This window comes from Ambystoma mexicanum, chromosome 10, assembly GCF_040938575.1.
Source record: "Ambystoma mexicanum isolate Mex_15411 chromosome 10, UKY_AmexF1_1, whole genome shotgun sequence".
Taxonomy (NCBI): domain Eukaryota; kingdom Metazoa; phylum Chordata; class Amphibia; order Caudata; family Ambystomatidae; genus Ambystoma; species Ambystoma mexicanum.
In genome coordinates, this window is record NC_090932.1 from 1,632,022,345 (window position 1) to 1,632,049,076 (window position 26,732).

The 26,732-nt window shown below is 47.2% G+C and overlaps 1 protein-coding gene across 13 annotated transcripts in view; it reads left to right on the top strand.

Moving 5' to 3' along the window:
* Nucleotides 1-26,732, top strand: part of ARVCF (ARVCF delta catenin family member) — a 2,420,581-nt gene that overhangs the window by 2,143,942 nt on the left and 249,907 nt on the right. For all 13 annotated transcript variants that reach the window (XM_069620022.1, XM_069620031.1, XM_069620027.1 and 10 more), the window contains one exon: nucleotides 13,372-13,994. In XM_069620022.1, coding sequence (XP_069476123.1) covers nucleotides 13,372-13,994 — 623 coding nt within the window. The remainder of the gene's footprint in view (nucleotides 1-13,371; nucleotides 13,995-26,732) is intronic.

Here is a 26,732-nt window from a genome sequence, read left to right on the forward strand (position 1 = left end):
CACCCCAAACATTTCCCCACAAAATGTAACCCTTTACCCCACCCGGAAGTGCATTCTTCATAAAATGTTTAGTTCTGAAAGATTCGATATATGTTCATTCTTTATAACATTTTCGTTATAAAGACTGCATACTGAGAAGGTCTTTTGCAGGCATGACCTGGGAGCGGCCCTATCAAAAACGATCACCTGCAGGAGGCCCTTGGAAGACGTTGCCTCCTGGAAAATACCTTCATGGGTACTATTACTAAGAAGAGGTTCTTTTCGAGCACCGCCACCTGGAAGTGGTTCTCCTCTGTTACTATAACACTGATGAGTCGCTCCTCAGACATCCATACTCATTATAGTTGCTCCTCAGACATCGTTACTTGGAAGAGTCGCTCCTCAGACCAGTATTTACAGGTCCCTGGCGTAACGGGATATTACATCTGGTTCTCAGTAATGGAGGAAACCAGTCCATCAGTGTGAACGTGCACTGGGAATATGTCCATGTGGATCGCTTAATGGGATGAGTGCATGGCTCCGGCCACCTGATTTTTAAATGTTCAAATTCCAGGAGGGCCATCTCAGCTATTCATCCTTTTGAGGTTGATAAATAGAGTCCCATTCATTTGATAATGACAACTGCTAGTTTTGCAGTGCTTAGAAGCGGGGGAGATTCCCGTACACGCAAGAAGGGTTATGTAACAAACAGCTCTTGTGGTTATCAAATGGCATGGGCTAACATGAGAAAAGCTAGAAGCAATCCAGTGAATGAAAGGACTCACTTTTGCCTTTTCTTCCAACCGGCTTCTGTCCGTTCGTCCACTGAAACTGATCTTCACGACATCACAAACTCTTTTTTCTGCATGCCACTCTAAGCATTTCTTCATTCTCATCCTTCTGGATCTGTCTGCAGCATTCAACACTCGTGATCACTCTCTCCTCTTGTCCTTTCTCTCCCTTACTCTCCTCTTGTGCTTACTCTCTACTTGTCCTTACTTTTCCTTACTCTCTTCTTGTCCTTACTCTCTTCTTTTCCTTACTCTCTTCTTTTCCTTACTCTCTTCTTTTCCTTACTCTCTTCTTTTCCTTACTCTCTTCTTGTCCTTACTCGCCACTTGTCCTTACTCGCCACTTGTCCTTACTCGCCACTTGTCCTTACTCGCCACTTGTCCTTACTCGCCACTTGTCCTTACTCGCCACTTGTCCTTAGTCTCCTCGTGTCCTTAGTCTCCTCGTGTCCTTAGTCTCCTCGTGTCCTTAGTCTCCTCGTGTCCTTAGACTCCTCGTGTCTTTAGTCTCCTCGTGTCCTTAGTCTCCTCGTGTCCTTACTCTCCACTTGTCCTTACTCTCCTCTGCTGGGTTTTCTGGCTCAGCCCAGTCGTTTAATTCCTAGTTGTCGCACTGTCTCTCCTGGTCGGGTTCTACTTCTTACCACCTCTGGCCCCTGCGCCAGGGAGTCCCTCATGGTTCTGTTCTTGGCCCTCTCCTTTTTACCATCCAGTTTTCTAGTCTCATCTCTTCTTTGAATATATCCCACCACTTCTACACTGATGATACCCAAATCATCTTTTTGTCATTCTCCATTTCTAGCTGCCTCACTGCAATCCAATCATGTCAATTCTACCAAAACAGAGCTTCTATTTGTTTACCACTAACACTAATCCACTCTCTTCCTCCTTCCTCGTTGCTATTTTTCACTACAGCTCTTGCCTTCTCATCCTCTGGTTAAATGGAGGTGTCATCTTCAAGCCCTCTCTCTCTTCTCACATATCTAACACTGCTTGGATCTATTGCCTCTATTGTTATAATATCCGCTGCGCTCGCTCCTTTTTATATTTTTCGGTTACTAAGCTTCTCATTGTTTCACGTATGTTCTCTCGTATCGACTATTGTTGTGTTCTGTTCTTGGCCTCCCTATCTCCCATCCCACACCTCGTAGCTTTTGATGTCATTCCACTCATCAGTGCTAGTTATGGCTCTGTTTCCTTCTGTATCTGCTTGTAGTCTCTAAAATACCGGTCACTTCTTGAGCAAACATTTAAACATTGCCCACTCGGGAGGATAGCTCGGGGGCAAAGTGCTCGCCTTGGAAGCAAGATGACACAGAGCTCGATCCCTGTGTCCACACTTAGAAACCTCTGGGTATTAAGTGCGTTATAAATAACCTATCATATCATATCATGCTGGTGAGAAAGTGTATGTTTTATCCATGTAAATATGACGTATGTTCTCCTGAAAAGCACCTTCTGCGTTCCACCTCTGTACAAAAGGCTGTGCTACCCCTGGGTCTGGGCATTACATGAACGCAATAAATAAATAATAAATGTGAGTGTCATGTAATATTCTCGCTGCTTAATGGAAAATGTCTGCATCAGTTATTTGAATGGACCGTTCTGGGGCAGCTATTCCGTCATCACCAGACCCACAACCTGCTGGCAAATAACGAGAGTGGCACAGCAGTGGCCTCATGACTAAAAGCACCATTAGGAATGTTATGTTAACAGAACTTGGATAGCGCACGTACACTCTAAGTTATCTTGGCGCTGATAGTGTGAAAGGAAGTCTTAATAAAGGAGCTAGATTTTTTTTAAACGGTCGTTTTTAGTAACCTTTCGAAATGTGAGATGATCAGCAGTACCACGTAGCGCAAGGAGGAGGTCATTCCAAGCTTTCGCAGTCGCAACTGAGAAGGCACAACCTCCTGTTCGCTACCGACTTGTCCGGGCAACAGCTACCAGGAGGACTGAGTGGGAGCGCAGGGATCGAGTAGGCACATAGCGCGGAAATTTGGTTTAAAGGTATTCCGCTCCAAAGCCGTAAAAGGCTCGGCGTACTATACACATGGACTTGAAAGAAATCCGGTCTGCTACAGGAAGCTAGTGCAGTTTCTAGAGCAATGGAGATATATGCACCCCAAATGGGGGCTGAAGAATAGCTCTTGCCGCCACATTCTGCAGTAGCTGTAGACGTTTAATTAAGTAGCGGGGCTGAGCCAGGTAGAGTGAGTTGCAATAGTCCAACACACTGAGGACCAAAGCTGCAACCACTGGGGCCTTGCATGCTACAGGAATAAAAGGAAGAACCTTTTCGAAGGATACAGAGCTTAAAGTGGCCAGATTTACACACCGCTGCCACCTGCTCATTCATGGCGAGGGATGCAGAGAATTTAACCCCCAGATTTCAGACCGACATTACAGGAATGGGAAGTGGGCAAAGAGATGAGGGCCAGAACTCAGTGGTCCAGAATAGGTGGGGAGATGTAGTACCCACAACTAAGACTTCAATCTTACTACCGTTCAACTTTAACCATCCAGGCCCTCTGGTCCTCAAGACATCTTTTGAGATGGCTAGCTGTCTCAGATTGAATGAGGTCGAGGCAGACAAGGATTTGGGTGTCATCCACGTATGAGTAATGGCGGAACCGTAAGATTGGATGAGATGCAAAAGTGGTCTGATATAGACGTTGAACAGGATAGGGGACAGTGCCGAACCCTGTGGAATCCCACAAAATAGCGGGACTGCATCAGAGCGAAAAGTGAGCAGGGAAACAGATTGAGATCTATCGGCAACAAAGGTCTTAAACCAGTTTAGGACTTGGCCAGATAAGTCAGCCGCAGATAAATGGGAGATTAGGGTAGCGTGGTCAACTGTATCGAAAGCAGCTGAGAGATCTAACAGGACTGCTCCAACACCGCCCTGCTCCACAAGGCACAGCAGGTCATCAAGTACTGGCCAGCGCCAAAGTGTAACTGGTGGGGGTAGATAACCTGTGCCCCATGGTTGCCAGAAAAGGGGGAGGGCAGGGGCAGCCCTAGCACTGAGTGTCACAGGTTTCCCCCTTTCTCACCTGTTTACGTTGCCTGATGACTTCTTTAGGAGGAGTCTTCTTTCGTATGGTTCGGGTCTTATACAAGCCCGCTCGGCTGTCCTCGGCTTCCAGATTTTGTTCAGCTTCGATGTCCGGGATCAAGGAAAAACTCCAGGAATTTCAGAAAAAAGGATAAGGAGCACGCGGTGCAGGGATTCGGGGAAAGGCTGGATAAGGAGGAGGGAAGGTAGATTGGACGAAGGGATTCCAGGAACCAGGGAACAACAGAATAGTACAAGGAGAGTACGGAGCACACGTCCGGTCACAGCTAGCAGCAGCGTTGAGATGCGCGGGGCCGCTGAGGTGTGGCCTCTTTATAGAGCACGCTGTGCAGAACGTGAAGACTGGTGAGCAGCGTTCTGAGCTTGCAGCCATGTTGGTAGTATTATGGAGTGTAATCCCCGACGTGTCAGGGACCAGGAGGCCCAGAAATGGCGAGTTCGATGGTTCATGACACTGAGTACACATGCAGCTGCTCCCTCTCCCCCCCCTCCGTTTGCATGTCCAACCCAAAGCACACACACAGTCGCCAGCAGGTGCAACACCTTGCCCTTCCTCCCGAAAGGGGTGTGAGGCACCAGTGATCGGAAAAGCAGGAAGTAGGCAGGGAACAATGTGTTAGGCACCATAAGGTGCAATTGCTGTGGGCGTCAGCGGTCAGGGGCTGGCAACAGAGCCCCACCCCACACAGGCACAACAAGGACCCAGGGGTAGCCCCTGGGTCCAATATAAGGAGCTGTTTTGGCAGCAGAAAAACAGAATCAGTTTGGGTCCCTGCACAGGGACCCAAACAAAAGAGTACTTTCCATACGCAGAGTCTATCTACTTTTTCCCAGAACCCTCCCACCCCAGAAAAAGGGTGAGAAGAAAGAGAAAGAAGACAGGTCACTATACGGTGACCACTCTGTTGTGGGACAAGAAGGGCGGCACAGGCCAGAGGGGGCAAGCTCGGGACCCGATGCCCAAAAGTACTGCATATTATGATTACTGTAATTATGATTGTTGTGTTATTATCGTAACTGTGCAACAAAATCCCACAGCCTTTTATTGCCAACACTCGCCCAATATTTTCGTTTTAGTACCTGGGGGGGAGAGTATGATATTCTTACGGCCAGGTTATGTTATCATTCTGTCTGCATATGGGTCCACTGGTTATGAATTCAGTACAGATTCGGTCCCTCTCCCGCGTCGAAACCCCGACTGGAATAGATCAAAATAACTGGAAGATTCCAGAACATTGGATACGAGGGAAGAAACGAGAGCTTCCAAGACCTTCATCAAGAACGGTAGAAGGGAAATGGGCGATAGTTGGCCAAAACCTTCAGATCTAGAGAAGGCTTTTTCAACAAAGGGATGACCAATGCATGCTTCAAAGAAGTGTGTGCTGCATGCAGGGTGGCTGTGAAACAGATCTATAACAAGGTAAGAGAAATTGGACATCCACCTGGCACAAGAGTGGTGCTGGCACATAAGTGGCCTTTAAAAAAGCGTGAATGGTGTTCATTGGGCTACCTAGATGAAACCCATTACCCTTTGTGTGTCAAACCATTCAATTTCTGTTCATAGGAGAATCGGGCTTCCAACTAAATTCCTTAACCTGTGCATAGTAAATATATAAACGGGGAGCCTGTGAATTGTCTTCATTTCTATCAGTTCATTAAGCCTAGGGGCCCTGATCCGAATTTCTTTGCCTTAGTCTCAGCTGTAGATATTAAGACGGTCAACAACACGCTGCTGGCACGCCGTACACTCACTAAAGCGCCTCGAAAACAATAAACGTCTGGCATCACCATGAATGGGCTGCTGTGAGAGTGTCCTCTTCCTGTCCATCCTCCGAATACTGCACACCTGGCCCCACCACCATTATTCATACCCCGCACTGCTGCCATTTGCATGGTTTCTTGGCGCTCTGCTAGGTCTGAAAGAGAAGGTGGTTGCTCAGGTTAGTTGGTAGAGGAAGAAACTGCAAGCTAGCTTTGCTGTTGTGTGGATGCGTTTAGCTTGCAAGTACCCGGGTAATCTGTGTTGGTCTGCTCATGGGTGTTCTGTGACAAGGGCATACAGGCCTTTGCGTCCAGGAGTGTGAGCCTTGTGTGCCGGGGTGCTAGGATGCATTGTCTGGGACTGGGATTTGTAGGGTGGTAGGAGAGGTGTAGAGTTTGGAGTCCACTAGGAGGGATATTCAGTTACCAACTCAACATCCTGTCTGTTCCAACTCTTTTATTGGTTACGTCAGCTGTCACTTAACCACAGATCCTCCCAAGTTACGCAGCTACCTGATGCAATGCTGCCCCCTGAGGTGAGGAACGGTCACTGCAGTCCAGATAGGCCGACCAATAGAACTCAATGATGTCACAACACAAGCCTCAAGAAGATGGGGAATGACCACAAAATGACTACGCTGGCAGCTTGCGCTTTGTAGCTCACTGATATATATAATTTATTTATTTATTGGTTATTTATAATGCAAACTATACAGTAAAACATTGTTTCAAGGCACATCAAGAGAAGGGGAAGGGGGAGGGATGAGGGAAAAGGTATAAGCAAAAACAACGTTTTTAAAAGGTCTTGAAACATTCGGAACGTGCAAGTGCTATAGCATGAGAGCAGGGGGGAGGGGGAGGATGGGAAGTGTAGGAAGGGGCTAAAGGGAAGAAAAAGCGTTCTGGCTAGGTCGTGTGATGATTTGGACGTGCAAGGGCTGAAATATGGATAAAGGGGAGAAGGGGAGGGAGGGAAGTGATGGAGGGGAAGAAGTGGAGAGGTACATTAAATGAAAAACAAGTTTAAAAAAAGTGCAGGAACAAGTAGGTAAACTCCATTAAGGAAACCAGACATGGAATTATGAAAAGCGGGTGCGAGTGACTGCAGACTGGAAAAGCCTTGCCTCATGGAATGAGGGACTACATCAGGCATGCAGGCAGTAGTTCAGACTAATCAGGTAAGAGTGACTGCTGACAGGAAAAGCCTTGCCTCATGGAATGAGGGGCTACATCAGGCATGCAGGCAGTAGTTCAGACTAAGCAGGTAAGAGCGACTGCAGACAGGAAAAGCCGCGCTTCAAGGCATGAGGGGCTACATCAGGCAGCAGTTAAGACTAAGCAGGTAGGAATTACTGCAGACAGGAAAAGCCTTGCCTCGTGGAATGAGGGGCTACATCAGGCATGCAGGCAGTAGTTCAGACTAAGCAGGTAAGAGCGACTGCAGACAGGAAAAGCCGCGCTTCAAGGCATGAGGGGCTACATCAGGCAGCAGTTAAGACTAAGCAGGTAGGAATTACTGCAGACAGGAAAAGCCTTGCCTCGTGGAATGAGGGGCTACATCAGGCAAGCAGACAAGCAGTTAAGACTAAGCAGGTAGGAATTACTGCAGACAGGAAAAGCCTTGCCTCGTGGAATGAGGGACTACATCAGGCATGCAGGCAGTAGTTCAGACTAATCAGGTAAGAGTGACTGCTGACAGGAAAAGCCTTGCCTCATGGAATGAGGGGCTACATCAGGCAAGCAGACAAGCAGTTTAAGACTAAGCAGGTAGGAATTACTGCAGACAGGAAAAGCCTTGCCTCGTGGAATGAGGGGCTACATCAGGCAAGCAGACAAGCAGTTTAAGACTAAGCAGGTAGGAGTGAGAGGTCAATCCGGTGTTTTGAGGTGTGAAACACAGCACAAGGCTGTGAAGAGTCAATCCAGTGTTTGGGGTATTTAATTAGAAAAGAACTGTTGCCCAGCACTTGGCTACCAGGGGAAGAACATGAACAGACAAAAATGGGCAGTGACGCGTCCCCAAAATGAGCAAGAGGCAAGAAGTGGCTCTACTGATGGACTGAAAGCAAGTGCTGGGAGCACTTTTGAGACCCGCAGAGAAGGAATCTGGTGCAGTTTTTCAAACAAGGGGATGAGACATTTTCTAGCTCTGTTACTAAGAGGCCAACCTCAGAGATGCCATAATGATGCGAAAAGCTGGGCATGCCCCCCGAGTCCACACCCTGAAAGTGGTGCCACCTGGCATGCATGATGTGAAGAAGTCGGTGCAAACATTTTACTCAAGAAAAATGGCTCCTGCATGTCGCACTATAATAGTGAGCTAGTGGAATTCTGAGCTTTCTGCTGCCTGACTGTGGTTGGCAGCCTTGCCCTAATCTGAGTGATCAATCCTGCAATACTTTCTGTGTTCAGTGTAGTACCGTCGGTCTGTGCACTCGCTGCCGCACAACTTGGGAAGAGTTTTCACCTTTCTTTGGCGAATGTGTGGTTCACGTGCACGAATCTCAGTTGAAATGCAGCTCATTACGTTTGAATACCACGATGATTCTGAAAATAGCTCAGTGGGTGCAGCACTTCGTGCAGAGATCTGCGTTCATAGCCCGAATCCCAGACAAATCCCAGCAAGACCGACACAGCCTTTTCTTTCTTGCATTTTTAAACTGGTATGTGCAAATATTAGTGATTAGTGAACACCTACAATGCTACATAACGATGCATGTGCAACAGCAAGCACTAAAGCTAGCATAGCACCAGGACGGTGCAGGTGCAGAGGGCAGCCTGTCCAAAAGAGGGTTTGTAAACCTGGCCACCCATCCCCAATGAATGGCAGAATGCATGAATCCGTAGAGGCGATGAGGCAACGGAGCCGCAGTGTCGCGGTTCGTATCCTGGCTTCGCCACTGGTCGGGACTGTGCTGTCTTTTGCGGAAAATATATTTATTTATTTAATTGTTTTTTTTTATAACGCGCTTAATACCTGGGTTCGGTTTCTGCTGCCGTCTCGCATTCTGGCGATATTGTTTGCCCATGTTTCTGCCCTTTCACTTCCTGAGGCTGCGCGCCTAAAAAAGGCCCTAGACGGGAGCAAACTGACCAAATACCACAAGTCTCTAGCAAGATTATTTTCAGGTCTGCTAATTTGACACAAAAAAGTTTACATCATGAATAATCCATCTGAAACACAGTGAAAAGCAATGGCTATGAGCAGGTGACTTTATGAAACCGTTTATTTTTAGGTGTGTTTCCATCTTTAACATTAATCAAGATCAGATCTAGGCTTCCATTAATTTGGATTCTGGTACTTCTATACTTCCTGTTTGTGATAAAGAAAAAAAGACTGCGTCCATAAAGATTTTCTTATTAAATATGGTCCTGGGGGTTTGTCATGTGACTGTGTACTTTCCAAGTAAGGCCTGCAAAAGAGGGTGTTTTAGTAGATGAAGGCCAAACATTTGCAAATAATTGCATGTTGCTGTGCCACAAGAACTGGGAAACGATGTAGTCAAAGGTCGAAGTTTCAGACTGGCTTAAAATTCCAGCTTCGGCACTCAACCAAAGTGTGTGATCCTGGCAAACGCATTTAAGCTGATGGTGCCCACCCTGTCAAAATGGTCATCCCCTCAGTGTACTCGTCAAAATCCCTCACTCCTAGTTTAACTGGCTGTAGCGTTGCTTCATGTGCAATATTGACTGTTGACCGATTGCAAAACGCAGTCATTTGTTTTTTGCTCGCTAATGGCACTTCAATGCCATGGCCCTCTTCAAGTGCCAGTCTATGTATCCTTTATCTATGTCACATAGTGTGTGTGGTGTTCTTGTTGTTTGTAGTCTGTCTTCTATGTCCATGCTTGGTCGGTCACATGTGCATTCTAACAGGCTGCTAATCTTGGTCCTACGTGTATGATAGGTCTCTGTCAACTTCCCTTTTTTGTCTCGGGAGGATAGCTCAGGGGCAACGTGCTCGCCTTGGAAGCAAGACGACGCAGAGCAACACAGGTTCGAACCCCGGCTCTGTGCTTAGAAACTTCTTGGTACTAAAAATAACCAATATCAATTCCTCATAGATTCTATTCCCTGTCCTGCATGTATGCTAGGGCGTGTGTACCTCTCTCATGACTCCCAAGCTGTGTCCTGTACATATGCTAGGGCCTTCCATGTGCCTTCTAATAGGTCGGAAACATGTCTTCTGATCCATGTGTGATCCTCACAATGTTTAATTTGATTTGTGTCAATGCAAGGCAATGTGTACACTTGATCTGTGCCCTTCATCTACAATACCTTCCTTCTGGCATCCTTTAGTTAAATGTGCCCTGTATCTATGCCAAAACACAAGTACCCTAGTCGTGAACGGCTATTGGCATGTGGATGTATTTATTGCCCTCCACTCAGCCAATCAGAATGTTCAAAATGCAGTCAATAACTACTGGTATGTCTATGTCTATATATTTGTTACGCAGCGAAAGCCCGCGCGCATCAGGGCGCGGGGGACTGATGATGCATAAACCCACACAAAAGCCTCCAGAACGAATGCCGCTGCCCTCGAGAAGGCTGCGCGTAGTGCTTCAGGTTATATTTTTAGAGAAATAGGAAGGTTTTCAATGCTTTCCTGAAACAAAGATAGTTGCCCTCCAGTCTCAGTGCCGCTGGTAATTTATTCCAACAGATTGCGGCCTGAAACAGGAATGATCTACCCCCTTCCTGACGACGCCTGCTTAACGCCGGGTATGAGTATATATGGGTATTGACTGCACTCCATACATACTAACTTCAGAAGCAGCCAGGGAAACAGAAAACATGTCTCTCCCTTCAAGAGACAGACATGCAACTGCTCATCCAGAGACACTGGAACCTTATTTAATATGAAAAAGTGACAGGTGACGCATCGAACAAAGCTTTCACTTATGTACAGGAAAACAGTTCACTTGATCATTGTGCTTAAAACATTTTCATGCCAAAACTGTTCCAGTTCAATTAAGTTTACTATTAAAACCTTTACTTTATAACTACAATCTAGTTATTTATTATTAAACTGGCACCTTTTTCTTCAATATCACAACTCCAAAACCTTTATTGCTGCCGGCGCCATGTGCTGACGGTGGGCAGACCTTGGAAAGGCTGCTTTTCGCTTGAGAGAATGCCCCTTTCCTTGCTTATGGCCCTCCGCTTTGCCTGGTGCTGTACATTCGCAGCAGATCATTATCCCGCGATAATGACCCTTCCCTCAGTGCTGCCCTCGCTGGCCCACTTTGTGGTTCTGAGTCCAAGAGTTGGGAGGGAGCTTCCATGCTTAAATGGACCACTTCCAGGCCAGTACATCAAGCTGTGCTTTATGAAGATGCGACGCAAGCACTGGGGGCATGGGGGCAAAACTGATGTTCTGGGAAGGGGTACAGTCAAGATGACTGCAGATCAGGTAAATATGGAGGAGGGCTGGTAAAAGCTGAATTATCCAGCACGTGTTATTTCCTAAAATATAACTTAAGACCCATGTATGTTGATAAGTCAAGGGAGTGGATACAATATATAGCCTTATGGGTTGAGGATGGAGTCATTACTGAAAGCCACAATGAAACCTCACAATGTCTATAAGGCTATTAGCATATACTGGGAAGAGCAATACAGGATGTCCGTGAAATAACTGGAAAAAAATAACCAAGTAGAAATGACCACGATTTTTTTTGGGTCGAAAAACGAACATTACTTTTGGGTTTTTGAACTTTTGTTAATAATGAGGGGGGAGAACCCCCACCCCCTTCCCCATAACTCAAGTTATGCCCTTTCCCAACCCCCATCTATATATATGTTTTAATGTGCAAACATTTCGAAAAATTCGAACCACAAAACTCAGTCATTTCTACTCGTTATTTTCGAATTCGTTTTTTTTTGGTACGGAGACCACCAATACAGGCTTTGGAGTTGTAGTGGTGAAGTAAAAAAAAAAAAATTAAAATACCAAATAAAGTCACCCGAAAACTGTTAATACAAAATCGAACTACATTTAATTTACTATTTAAATAACGAGCTTGGCTTCAAAAGTTAATGATTTTAATTGCAAACGTGATTCACTGGGACAGGTTTAAGATGAGCATACATTAGGTGCCCTGTAAAAGTAAACGATTGTTCTAAAAGAGTGGATGAACTTTTTCTCTAGTTTTAGTTTTCCCCTTGTTGCAGTAACTTGATGTTCTAAGAAAATGAAGACCCTCCAAAAGAGGGAGCGTTTAGTTGAAAGGAATCTTGCCTCGAAATTACAGAATTGTTTCCCGGTCTACATTTGAAGCGAGAATGTTCAGAATGCATTCAATACCAGTAGTTATTGACCATACTGCGAACGTTCTGATTGGCTGAGAGGGTGGTCAATAATGAACTCCACGTGCTGAATTCAATTATTAAATAAAGAGTGGGGAAAGAACACATAGATCCAGGGACTGATGAGTAGAAGAGCGATGGTGCAAGGGTTCCTGAGGGAAGGCTGGGTGTCGCCTTGATAGGCTTGTTTGTGCTTGTGTGGTCCCTGACGAAGTGAAGCAAACCACACCATGCAAAATGCGGGTAGAGAGCATTGTGGTGATTATGGGACTGGCAGCCTGGCCTTGCTAGTGGTGGGAAAGTACATTTCTGAAAGAAAAATTAAGGATTTCCTTGAACCCATGGGATTACAGGAGTTTTCTGATAGCCAGTAGAACAGTGGTATTCAAATATTTTCATACTGACGCCCCGGAGAAAAAAATATGGATTCTGGAGCCCACCCCAACTAGGGGTTGGCCACTTAAGGAGCCCCCAACAGATGTCCAGAGGGGCCCAGCATTGTCTACTGCTTATATTTTCTATTAAAAGCAGTCATCTTAATCCTTTATGATATTAAAAACAGCCAACTTAATCCCTTTCTAAAGAGTCTGCGCTCCCCCTGGACATCCTTTGGGTGCCACTAGGGGGGCCGCACCCCACTTTCAAGACCATTGCAGTAGAAACATAACGTTCAGGCTTGGATAAGTAGAGCAAGTTAGTAATCCTGGTTTTGATCCTCATCTGATGACGGGGGCCTAACTGCAGCTTAAGGTTTCTATCCAGGGTAAGTGGCAATATCCACCATTGGCAGTCTCCAAGGTCACTAATGCTACTGGCACATAAATGCCCCACACCTTGCCCTTTCATCCAACACCAGTAAATTGCCCATGTTGGGGAGACTCTGCTGTGGACCAACAATCGTGTGCCAGTTAATGCAATCCAAGTAACTCACTTGGCCGTCCCGCTATCAAGATCACAATAAGTGTAATAATAGCCTCCAAGGTTGTCCAACTCCAGGCCTCGAGGGCCGGAATCCAGATGGGTTTTCAGGATATCCCTCATTAATATTCATGAGAACAAAATGTGCATACATTCAGAATCATTGCATGCAAATTTAGCTAATGAATATTAATGAGGGAAATCCTGAAAATCTAACATGTTTCCCGCTCTTGAGGCCTGGAGTTGGACAACTCTCCTGTTCTGGTATTTATTTCCAACTTTGTAATCCAGTTATCTTAATAGTGTCTGCCATATAAGTTTCATGTATTTTCCATAAGGCCGGACCCTTGTAACGGAACAGGACATGCATTTGACCCTAAAGGGCCTAGAGAAATGGTGGCTCAAATATTGTGGACCACCAAATGTTAAAGGGCACTGAATCCGTGCCAGGTGGTAATCGAAGCAGTGACCTAGATGATAATAGTGTGACGTCCTGTAACGTTTCTCCTTTTCCTGTTCCTTGCACCACAGGTCACTAAAATGGTGAAGACCGTCACGACGCGGACAGTACGCCAAGTTCCGCTGGGACCGGATGGCCTACCCTTATTGGAGACCTCTTCCTCACCACTTGGAAGCTACACAGACTCCATTGACCGGCGGTACATGAAGAACGGGGAGCGTTTCACCACCCCGCAGGCTACATCAACTCTTACCCGCTCCTACAACAACAGCTACGGCGACACCTATCCTGATGGCCCGGAGGCGCAGTACCGCCCCTTCATGGGCACTGATGGTGGCTACGGAGACTTGTCTGAGAACTATGGTAGCCTTTCCCGCGGCGTGAACTATCGCCCCCGTTATGCCTACACGCCGGGGAACAGTTATCGGCCAGAGGATGGCAGCTTTACATTACCAAACCGGCGGGACAACTATATCCCCATTGCCCAGCCCCAAGTGCCAATTGGCAGTAACGTGGACTTGAACCGCTCGCAGCCGGAGCGCTTCCAACCTGAGCCATATGGTCTGGAGGACGACAACCGTAGCCTTGGTGTTGACGATGAGGGCTATGAACTTGATCCAGATTACTCCACGGTGAACCGCCGGGCACTGCCGGGGCTACTGCTTGCAGACCGAGGGAGACCTCACAAAATAAGGTAAAAAACTCCAGGTTGATGTTGAGGGCTGTATGGAGGGTGGTGGTGGCAGTGGGCAGAGACGCGAAGACATGCTGGAAACAGCCAGTGTGAGCAACTAACATGTCTTAACTACACAACTCTAGATGATTGCTCTGTTACTTTGAACACTCTCTCCTACAGGAACCAGAGATTAGTGCCCAAATCTAAAGAAGCGGCTGTGCATAGGTCTGTGCCCAACAACGCCACAATCGCTGAGTCCCCAGCAACTATCCTAATAGGTCAGTTAGGATGCCCTCCCATGCTGGAGTTGCATACCTGATACATTTTCACCTAGGTGTTTCCTATACGTAGGAGGTCTGTTTTTAACTCTTGTCCATCCAAACCCCACAGTCCCCATCTTGCCAGGGAACCAGGGACCTGCCATCCATGTACTAACTAGTTATAAATGTACTCTCGCTTGCTAGGGCATGTTGGAGAAGCCAGAGCTCCCCAACTGTCATGCAGACCTCGTTAGCAACGGAGACCCAGCCGCCTCTTAGGCCTACTCTCCAAATACTTATATACTTGCCTGGCAGGGCCACCGATAACTCCTACACATTTCACGCCATAATAGGAGGCCAGCAGAGATGGTACATGTACCCTCAGATGCCACCTGCACTGCTCACTTGATGCCACCTGCACTGCTCTGTTGGTGCCACCTGCACTGCTCAAATGGTGTCAGTCTGCACTGCTCACTTCATGTCATCTTCACTGCTCACTTCATGCCACCTGCACTGCTCGATGCCACCTGCACTGCTCACGTGGTGCCACCTGCACTGCTCACGTGGTGCCACCTGCACTGCTTTGTTGATGCCACCTGCACTGCTTTGTTGATGCCACCTGCACTGCTCACGTGGTGCCACCTGCACTGCTCACGTGGTACCACCTGCACTGCTCACGTGGTGCCAATCTGCACTGCTCACTTCATGTCATCTTCACTGCTCACTTCATGCCACCTGCACTGCTCACGTGGTGCCACCTGCACTGCTCACGTGGTGCCACCTGCACTGCTCACGTGGTGCGGTTTATCTTTATATGTTCATATTTATTGATGGTCTTCATGATAAACAGAACTGCCTCTTGACACTCACAAATTCTGATGGAGGTGGGCCGGTATAGGGCTGCGGAAGGGTTGTGTGTGAATGAAACAGGCATAAGGTGGGGTGGTGGGGGGGCAAGAAAAGTTGATATATATAGGAATGGAATGGGGACTAGGACTTGGCTGGTTACAAGAGGGTGCAGGAGCTAACCAATGGCTTAATCTTGTATGGCTGGGGGTGGTGGGGGGTGCTGATGGGGGCAAGGAGTTCTACAGGAGAAGCACCTGCACGGCCCGCCCTGCAGAGGGGTTCAGACCAGTGGCTTCAGCAACACGTGCCCCACAAAGAAGCGGTATTAGTGTGTAGCTTGACCTGAAGAGGGACTTTAAGATCACAAAAGTAACTTTTAATGTATGTGACCCTCCCCCCTGTGAAGAATTTGTATATTAGTTAGATTGTATTCGCCTAAAATACCATAGCCAGCAATGAAAATAAGTGCTTGAAAAAAAAAAAGTGTTGCCAATCACCAAAGATAGTGCCTTCAATGCTTCCACCTCCAAACCCTATGCAGTGCCCTTGTGCCTAGTGTGGGCCATCTTCAAGGCTAATTCGATGGTGAGACTGCTTGTGGCATTGGTCATTTGTAAGGGAGCATTACCCCAGGGTAAGGATGGGGGTGCGGGGAGGGGGGGAGGTAACGCCGCCTGGGGAGGAGGCAGAGAAAGTGCCGACTTGGGAGTTTGGCGGAAGAGTGAGCATTGAGAGGTCCAGGCTAGAGAAAAGCAGACTGTGGTCAAATCTGGGAAAGGCAGAGTGGGCAACAAGGCGGTGCAAACCAGCGTGGGAGGGGCCGATGAGGAAACAAGTCGCCATTAAGAGGAAACCGACTATCAGTACAGAGGAAGGAAGCAAAGATGAGGTGGGGGCTGAAATGCAGACCCAGAGTGCAGGGGTCTACCACCTTTGGACCTCCAACGTCATTTGACCACAATTTATAATGCATTAAGGACAGCTCTGAACCTAGCCAATAGAGGGCATATCACTAATTCCAGAAAAGACCACCACTGGTTAAAAATTAGTGACAGAATATTGCTTAAAACTATCTCACTCACACACAAATGTCTTAATAATGCAGCCCCCCCATATCTAGCGAATAGAATAAACAGAAAAATGTCCATGCGACCGACTAGAGCTATGAACTCCCATTGCCTTGAGATACCTAGATTTAAACTGTCCAAAGCTGGAGGGAGTAGCTTCCCAGTCAAAGCTGCACAATCTTGGAATAACCTTCCAGTGCACCTCAGAATAAATCAATCGTACACTAGTTTCAGAAGCAAGGCTCTAACGTGGCTCCGATCTGCTGACACTTAATATCCAACTTATCTAATATGACATCCTTATATCCAGAGAAACTTGTATCTTTCACCATTTCCATCACTTCCATTAATTTCTCGCCTGTAAATACTATTATAGTTAGTTTTATCTTTTTTGTACTTTACCTATATTGTAATTATTTTATCTTGTTGTACTGTACCTTTACTATGTTGTAACTAAGCTGAGAGTATTCTTTACTTGCTGCGCCTGGCTACCCATGGGTTTGGTGCACCCTACTAAATAAACAAACTTCTATCATTCGCACCCAGCATAGTCAATGGAGAGGGATCATGGGAGTCGTAGTCCAAAACGAGTGGCGCAGGTTGCCGTCCCCCGCCCTAGTGAGAGGTTGTCGGGTAGACACTGGTGCCCATACTCTCATGTTCATAGGTACAGGCTACTGTGAATCCCTACCACTAGTCACGCAAGACACACTCCCCATACACCTGCACGCACCTTACACACGCACACAACAGAGAAGGCGCCAGCTCCTGCCAAGGCAGCAGCGGCCAGAGACGTTAAAAAGCCTTGTGCCGGAGGGCAGCGCCGCTGAGTGGCCCTCACAGTCAGAGCCTGGTTCCCTCTGGGTCAGGATGGAACCGGCTTGACATGTGATGAGCGTTGGAAGTCTGCATGGCCCGCTGGCTTGGGCTGTTGCTTGAGGCCTTCTGATCCAGCGGGGAGTGATATCAAAAGAGCGGCGCGTGCAGAGAGTCTGCATGGTCCGCTAAGTGGCTGTCTATTACTTGCTTGTCATTCTCAGTAAGTGCTGGTCTGCTGGTTCGAGCGTTCTCTTGTTTTTGTGAACTATGTTACCTTAATGGACATTTGTATAGCACCTTTCACCATCGGTATGGTCTTAATGTGCCATAGGTTGAACTATGGGCTGAGGTTAGTGTCCAGGTGAGCAGGGTCTGTGACACTGGGGCTTTTGATTCTAATCTATCTATCTATTTATTTTTTTAATGTATTTTATTTGTAACGTGCTGAAATAAAGCCCATAGCCATAAAGGCACCAACACATAACACAACAACACAAAACAAAAAGCCAGGCTAAAGAAGTTTAGCAAAGGGCAGAGTGAGGGGGGGTTATTATGGTGAGGGGCATCTGTGTGTTATTCCACAACACCTTGATACCTGGGTTAGCCACAGGGCATCTGTTTTATTAGTGACTGTCAAGTCAACTCGGCAAGTCACCTTAGCCACAACGCGCAACCACCAACACGCCACCCCCAGCCTCTCACCCCACTTTTAGCGATTTCAGTTCAGTGAATGAGCCGATTTGACCGGGCTTCCAAGTTTTTGTCCAGCAAGTTATGGTAGAAGGGGCACCTGATGCCCCAGGCCCAAACTTTGACTGCTTCTCGTTGTCTCGGGAGGATAGCTCCGGGGCAACGTGCTCGCCTTGGAAGCAAGATGACGCAGAGCAACACAAGTTTGAGCTGAAATATAAAGTAGGTTTTGGGGCAGGTTGGTTTGGGCCTGGCAAGACTGTCTCTGATGTTTCTTTATTTCTTTGCAGACAGCCCACTGAAAAACTTGTATTTATTCGCATTTCTATTTATTGATCAGAGATTGCATTTCGACTAGAAACACCACGGAGTGCGCCACAGGGGAGGTCAGTGCGGTGCTTTTATGTTCGAGCGCTAGTGGAATAAGCCCTCGTTTTGAATCCATCACCAAATGGACTTGTATTGGGGTCAAAATAGACAACTAAACCTAGCAATTGATTATCCGTCATTGCCATTGTGCACAGACTCGACATGTCGAGGGCAGTGGCAGCTGGTGTATGTTTTAATTGAGGGGTCGGGCTGTCATTTCCCCTGAATATGAATGTGCGAAGTAAAGGAGCTTGGACCAACCAAAGGAGGAGAGTGGGGGTTCCCCCTGCGAGAATTCTTTTAAAATAATGGCTTAAAATGGTGCATTTTACAGGGAACCTTCTGTGACAAAATGGGGTAAGTGTCACACAGGAGACGTTTTTTTAGCATTCCCCAACCCGTTTTCGTGGTGCCTTTGCCCACAATACATATCAGTATTCTACCAGTGTAAAAACCATTTATGTCAATGCTGGCTGTTCCAATATATGCCTGTATTTCCACAAAAGAACACACTGTGATGCCGCAGCCCATCGCAAATAACCACACTGACTCTTATGAAAAGTCCAAGGGTGTTTATTTAAAAACATAATGGTCAGAATGGCTGCTTCTGGTTTTGATTTTAAGGGACTGGGAATGATTGGCGCTAGGGCCGTCCCTTTCCTCTCTACTTCCCCCGGGCCTGGGATCCACTGTGAGGGGTCTCAGTAATGCGAGACGAACAACTGCTTGTAGATTTCTCAAGAGGCCATTTTATTAAAGAAAAGGTAATGCAATAACACCCTGTGTGCCCTACTCTATAGGGGAATTCCTTACCTATACTAAGGACTAGGGGAACACTCTTCATCATGTGTAAACTGGTCCTCACTCTAAACAACCAATACACAAAGATGAATATATCAACACAGCAGAATAAAACAATATAAACATGGCATCGTTCTGGCTTTCTCCAGTCCTGAGAAAAGATTCCCTTATCCCAACGTCAAAGTCATTTGCAAATGTTCAACAAAAGATAAGAAAGGTTTCAAACCAGTTCTTCAAAAGTTCAAAGTCAAAACAAAGTTCACTAAACAAAAATCAACTAGTAGCCTCTCTATATATATATCCTTGTATGAAAAGATCCCCTTCCAACTTCCAGGAAGAAGGACAGAACCAATGGTAATCCTGGTTAGGACGATTTATTTCCAGGTAAAATGTCGGATTTCAAAGGAAGTGTGATATTCTTCAAATGTCAATAATGCACTCTTCTTGACAACTTCTTCAATTACACCTTTAGAGCTGGTATATGTGTCAGGCTCTTCTAATTCCAACCTCCACACTCTTATTGTATGCACTTTGAGTACCGTCAACTTGCATTCATAGCACAATATCACTTCTATAGAACATCTACTGACAATTTGTACACACCACCACAGTTCCAGTGCAAATACTACTGCTTTGGTATTTATGACTTTAAGTACAGTTTAACCAACCACTCAACTTCTTCAAGTAGGCAATGCACTCTTTTTTTTAGGACTCTTTTCCTCTTAGCTTTAGTATTCTGTTGGACCAAAGGGTGTTTCTTACTTCGGGGTACATTTCACAAACAGTAATTTCCCCTTCCCCAGCTTTGCACACATCCTTTCCACCAGGTATCCGCTGAAATGGTTGCCAAAAAGCTTCTGTGCCACTTCCTCAGCTTTACATAACAATGGGGTATTTGCTTCAAATGCCAAGCAGCTACTAGCAGCCTTATAACACAGTTATCTTCTTCTGTACTGTTGGGCAAAACAGGTTTCACTCTGCAAAGAGGTCGTCTACTGGCTTGGGTAATGCATGTTCTTTCCTTTGGCCTTTTTCGCTTCTTAAAATCGTTGAAATGTCAATTCTGGGAATAATGCAGAGTTTAGACTTCACGGTGAAAACATAATGGCGCCCACGCATGTTTTCTTTCAATGGGTTCCCAAGGTTTAAAGTTGACACAAAACCTTGCTTTCCCGTATGACAACAAAAGGATGACGTTCGGGCTTCTTTCACGAGTGACAATTAGTTATACACAATTTCCCTTTGTTATAGTTCTCACTATGCTGCTTGTAACTCGTTTATAGCCACAATTCTGTATTTGGTAAAGTTTGGTAAGCGTTCACCTGACTTAATCAGAGACACAGAACTTCTTCATTGTAAAACTTGGATACATCAACAATGAATTTAAAGAATGTTCGCTTCTCACGCATCCAAGCCGTTTCAATGTTATATGTGAGTGCTGCTACTTCATTGATGAAAAAACTTTCAATACAACAAACAAGGGTTTTTTTCGCATTACTTTCCAATGCGAGTTAATTCAGAGCTGGTTACAGTGACCGGCAAGGGTTACGCAGTGCACCTGAATTCCGTGTTTCACTCACCAGCTGCAGTGTCACTGGTCCTGCGGGTCACACTGCTTCCCAGACTTCCTCCGCTTCTTCTGATACTTATGGCCTGCTGGGGGACCCACACCCCTCTCCAGCACGAGTGTCTTTGGTCCGGCCACTTGCTGTGGGAGTTTCCTTTTCTCCTGAGAGCCTCGGCTCGCCTTCTGCTGCTGGCCTTAGTCTCCTGCAGCACTTCCACGGCTTTGCAAGCACTGCAACGCGGCTCACATGGGGAATACTCCGCCTCCTGCACGTCTTGACAGAAAAGGACTCTCTCAGAGCTTGCAGGTGGAATCTGTTGTCTCCACGCTCCGTTATCCTTTCTACCCTGACACTTTCACATGATATGACAGCCTGTTGCCTCTTCTTTATTACTGCTACTCCAGCCAGCCTTCCAGTCCTCCTCTCCGCTCCTTCTACTACTCTTTGCATGGGGCCGTTTATGCCTCCCTGCTTGCTTAACCGGTTTCTGGTGTGAGCCATTATGCTCAATTGCCTCACTTTTACAATTGCTGCTAGGCTTGATTGCCTGACCACTATACCTGCATGCCTCTTCAGCCCTCTTCTTTGTCTCAGCTCCTTTAGGATTCTGGGACCTGTAGTTTTTCTCATGAAAGTTAGGTTTTTCAATTTCCACAGTTTTGCAAAAAGCCATCAAAAGGGTGGGATTACAGGGAAAGTTGGATTAGGGGGTTATCCAAGTCATCCTGCTCTGTCCCTCCATACCTCATGGGATCCTCGCGCAGTACACCACCCCAGTGTTCGGGATCAGGAAGTGTTTGCCTTTCCCTGGGCACATGAGGAGGCTCCCAGACCAGGTTTCTGGAGAGAATCATCTCTGATTTTTCACACCACCTCCCAGCCCCATGCGTTCCTAAAGGGTTGTTTGTAAACTACTGATCGGTAGCACCTAGCTGTTCTTCTAACTATGACTACAGGTGTTTTCCCTAAGACACTGGGAACGTTTTAACTTTCCCTCTCCTATTGTTGGTTAGTCTCTCCGGGAATAGGGAATAGTGCCTTCTTTCACCCAGCAGCATGCTCACACCTTTCACAGCTTCTCGCTCCTGACCCTTCACTATACTGAACCTTCTAACTGTTCTCTTCCTACCACATCACTGTCCCTCCAATCTCACAGTCCGCCTTTCCACCTCCACCCTTCGATCTTGCTTCCTTTTACCACTCCTATTCTTACTACCGCTTAGATCTCCAACTACTCCTCTACCTCTGTTTCTACTTCTCCGCCTCCTACTGTTACTCTAATACTAACTCCTGTTTTACTCTATATCAATATCTACTCATATTCTTCCACTCACTGTTGTTCCTCCCGTTACTACCACGACTACTGTTCCCACTCCACTACTACCTTCCATCATACTCAGGGACATGGTGCCCTGCACACCTCTGTCACTATTAGACACCCAGAGATATGATGCCCTGCTCAACCTCCACTAGCTCCTGTTCAACCCCCGGGGACCTCCAGGGAAATGGTGCTCTGCTCACCCTCTACTAGCTCCTGTTCAACCCCCGGGGACCTCCAGGGAAATGGTGCTCTGCTCACCCTCTACTAGCTCCTGTTCAACCCTCGGGTACCTCTAGAGATATGATGCCCTGCTCACTGTCTACTAGCTCCTGTCCAACCCTCGGGGACCTCCAGGGATATAGTGTCCTACTCACCCTCTACTAGCTCCTGTTCAACCCTCGGGACCGCCAGGGATACGGACCCCTGCTCAACCTGTACTAGCTCCTGTTCAACCCTCGGGGACCTCCAGGGAAATGGTGCCCTGCTCACCCTCTACTAGCTCCTGTTCAACCTTCGAGGACCTCCAGGGACATGGTGCCCTGCTCACCCTCTACTAGCTCCTGTTCAACCCTCGGGTACCTCTAGAGATATGATGCCCTGCTCACCGTCTACTAGCTCCTGTTCAACCCTCGGGGACCTCCAGGGATATAGTATCCTACTCACCCTCTACTAGCTCCTGTTCAACCCTCGGAGACCTCCAGGGATATAGTGTCCTACTCGCCCTCTACTAGCTCCTGTTCAACCCTCGGGGACTTCCAGGGATATAGTGTCCTGCTCACCCTTCTACTACTAACTCCCACTCTACCAGTAATGTCCTTCACTCGCTACTCTCATCACTACTACCCCACTCCATTACTCCTACTCTACCTCTACTGCTCACACTCCTCTCTCTCTCACAAACACTCTACAGACCCCCTCCTTACCAATAGCCTCCCCACTCCAGTCGCTCTCGCCTCCTCTGGGCTCTTGGAGGGTCCCCCCGGCCACCGGTCCTCACCAAACTAACCCACACTTGCACACTCACACACCCTCCATAAATACCCCACCCACTCCCAGGATTGGCTACTTAGCCTGACCAATCACTTAGCTGCCTCAGAAGGGTAGGGTGACCAGATTGTTTTAAAAAAAAAAAACTGGGACAGGTCATAGAAGTAGGACTAAAGTAAATACAAACAAAACGTTGTCCTACTTCTATGTCGCTGGCCTGTTGCAGGGGGCAGGGAGGGGGTGTGCTCACAGGCACACTCCTCTCATTGGAGGAGAGCACCTGGGAGGGGAAGGGGGAAGAAATGGGGGTGTGAAAAGCATTTCACACACCCATTCGCACAGGAAGAGTTGCGCTGGTACCCGATTTTGGGATTTCAAAATCGGGTCCCGTCAAAAACCGGGACCATAGCCACTCACCCTTGCAAACCCGGGATGGAGGGCGATTTCCCGTGAAAACCAGGATATCTGTTCACCCTTCCGAAGGGGTGTGACAGTGAAAAGTCATGGGAGGGCTTAAAAGGGCTAGTAAGCCCAGCCCCTTTTCCAAAAGGGACCCTGCTGGAGCCCAATGATCGTGGAGTACAGAAGGCCTTTAGGCCATTGTCAGCTAAAAATAACAGCCCTGTTGGTATAGTGGACAAGGCCTCCATGGGGCCTTGATTTATTAAATTAATATCCCTGGTGTGTGTGGTGTTGTTTCCTTCCGGACTCCAGCTGACATCTGTCAGCTGGAGTCACGCACCTTTGCTGGCCAGTGTTGTGGATTTTCCCGGCAACCCTTTGGTGCCACAAGTCCCTTCCTGCATCCTTTGGCGGTGCCGTGCGGTTTCGCTGCTTCCCCTGCAAGGGCTGCTGCTGATGTTGCGTGCTCTCTAGCGTCCTGCTGGATCACGCGGTTGTAGCCGCCTGCTTCCTCTTTGCCCTGGATGCCACTGATACTCATGTTTGCTTTGCCCATAATGCTAGTAATACTATAAGAAAACATGTTGATGTTGGCTGTGCCAGTATCCAAATGGAAGCACATGCTTCTTTTGGCTTTGCATATAGTGCCAGTAAAAAATGCCATGCCATTGTAAGAAAATATGTCCAGACTGGCTGAACTAATGCATGCCAGTGCAGCCATGTAACACTGATGTTGGCTTTGTACCTAATGCCAGTAAAAATGGCATGTCATGGGTAAGAGAACGTGTACATTCTGCCTGTGCCAATGCCCATACAACCAGTAAAATACTATTCCCACAGTAAGAAAACATGTGCACGATGTCTGCACCAATAAACCACCACCTGACACTCATCATGCTGGTTTGCTCATAATAACAGTAAATATGATATGCCCGCTGTAAGGAAAGGGGTACATTCCGTGTTCACCAAAGAACCTCATCCCTGCTTATAAGAACACTCCTCACATTCTCTTTGCCTATAGTGTCAATTACACATGCCACACCACTGGCATAATGGCCAGGTAAGATGATACTCTTTTTGGCTTTGTCCTTATGCGAATAAAAAATGACATGCTACAGTAAGAAAACAGGTAGATGCTGCCTGCACCAATGTACCCTCCACCTCCACCCAGTGAGAAGCCCACGCTCAGCCCGCACATGCACACAGCCATGCACACAGGCATGCACACAGGCACTTATACCACATACTGTCTTATTTACATGCATGATGTGGTGAACCAGGAGGACTCCGACAACGCACTAGTTTGTATTTCACAATCTTTATTTAAAAGTACAAGAGAACTCTTAACTTGCACTTTTTATGATGGAAGTTCCCTAACTAAAAATAAGGGTGTTTGTCAAAGAAAATGATCCTTGGTCCAAATCCTACCGAACTAATCTGCTCCTACCACGAAGAGGAAACTGAACTACAAAGAGAGGCCCAAACACTTGGTGGCTGTGTCGATAGTTAATTGTTTGTCAATATCAAACAAAATAAAACAAGTTCTCAGCTTTCCTGCTGCCTTCCTTAGTCCAAATAAAAAGTTCCTCCTTATGGTTCCTTCTTCCTCTGGAAAGTAAGGGTTCTTCCTAAAATCTCTCCAGGGTCTTTTCTTGGTCACAGTCCTCTGCAAACATGTTTTTTTGCCTCTGGGACACCCGAAACTCCTACGGTGTTCTAAGAGACTTGTTTTCTTTCAATTCACGTGATTCACACAGGGTGCTGGCCCACTCAGGGTTTTTAGGTTTCCCCAACCTCGTCGACTTTCTCAGCCTTGACACACAATGTTCAACTGATCTCTCTCTCTGCTGCACATAGGGCGCTTGCCCGGTCATCTTTCTAAGGATCCCATAATCTTGTCGGCTCTCCTAGTCTGGATGTAAAGAAACTGCTTTTGTAAGGTAGCCGGCAGATAGCCTGGTCTGGGATCTGTTTGGTAGGTATCATGAGAACATTTCGTCTACGTAATATGGTCCTGCGTCCCCCGCCATCCGCGTGCTAGGCACCGGATCTTGAAGGAGCTTGTAGTCTGCATTAGAAGAGAAGGTAACCTCCTCTGAATTGGTTGGTCTTTCCTTAAAACCAGGATGAGCCTATTCGCAGCGTTTTGGGGCTTTTTGCATACTTTTGATTTACTAGGGTGGGATGCCCACATAGAGGGTGGGTTACTGCCATGCCCTGGAGTTGCCACCATCAGTGGATTCCTGTTATGTAGGGTGGAATTAATGCTGAGATCGGCATCCCAAATTAAACCTATGTCGTGTACTTTGGTGTTTTTAGGGACTGTGTCACTTAAGGGGTTGGGAGTTGGGCATAGTGGGGAGGTTTATTTGAGTAGCTGACGCAGGACATGGGGCAACATTATGCCACCTTTCTGGCTTTGAGTCACTTTGGCATAATTGCAAATCGTTCTTGTTGCCCAGTGACCCTTGGAGAGATGTTAGTCTCCCCGCAAGAGGAGTGATAGTGCTCTTGATGTGTGCAGTGTGGGTCCATGGGTGGCTTGACAGACATGTTGAAATTTTAAGGAGGCCAACAGAATTCGATTTGGATGACGAGTTACCTAGTCACGCAATATGGCTGCAGTCGGGCAAGAAGAGCTTGAACCACCTCAGAATGGGTGGGGGTAGGGGTAAGGAGTTGGCCCCGTTCCGTGCGCACTGTAGAAAGGATGGTGTGGTTCACTCCATTAGTGACTGTGGATAGCATGCAAATCAGTGTCCTGTTGGGACCTTTGTCTGCTAGATCCAGTGTGCGTTCCCAAAGTGATACAAGTGTGGTGTAGATTCTGTGCGGGCAGAATTTTGACTGATGGACATCCAGTGTGTTACTTGATTCACAGTGCCTGGGGTTGTGCAGTGACCATTTTCTCCAAGTGTTGAAGTTGCTCTGCAACCTTCAATGGGGTATTAATTGGTGGGATCTTTGGGGTCAAGGGGTGTTTGACCTTGAGTGATTAAGGGCTTTATGTGTACCTGTCCTGTCTATAGTACGCTTCTGGTGAATGCAGTGATGGGAGGTCACTGTTGCTGCTGGGCTCGGCGTCACCCAAATCCCCGCCCATTGAAGTGTGGGAATATGTCAGTGGCCTGTACTTCTGAGACAGAAAAGCTATTGCCTGTGTTATCCTCTGGGCTGGGATCATGGGAAGGGAGGTTCTGTCTTTTGGGTTGGGTTCATGGGTGGGGAGGTCTTGTCCTCTGGGTTGGGTTCATTTGCAGGGAGGTCCTATCCTCTGGGTTGGGTTCTTGGGCGGGGAGGTCTTATCCTCTGGGTTGGGTTCTTGGGCGGGGAGGGTCTATCCTCTGGGTTGGGTTCATGGGCAGGGAGGTCCTTTCCTCTGGATTGGGTTCATGAGTGGGGAGGTTTTATCCTCTATGTTGGGTTCATGGGTGGAGAGGTCCTATCCTCTGGGTTGGGTTCATGGGTGGTTGGTCTGATCCTCTGGGTTGTGTTCATGGTTGGGGAGGTCTTATCCTCTGGGTTGGGTTCATGTGCGGGGAGTTCCTTTCCTCTGGATTGGGTTCATGAGCAGGGAGGTCCTTTCCTCTGGATTGGGTTCATGAGCGGGGAGGTCTTATCCT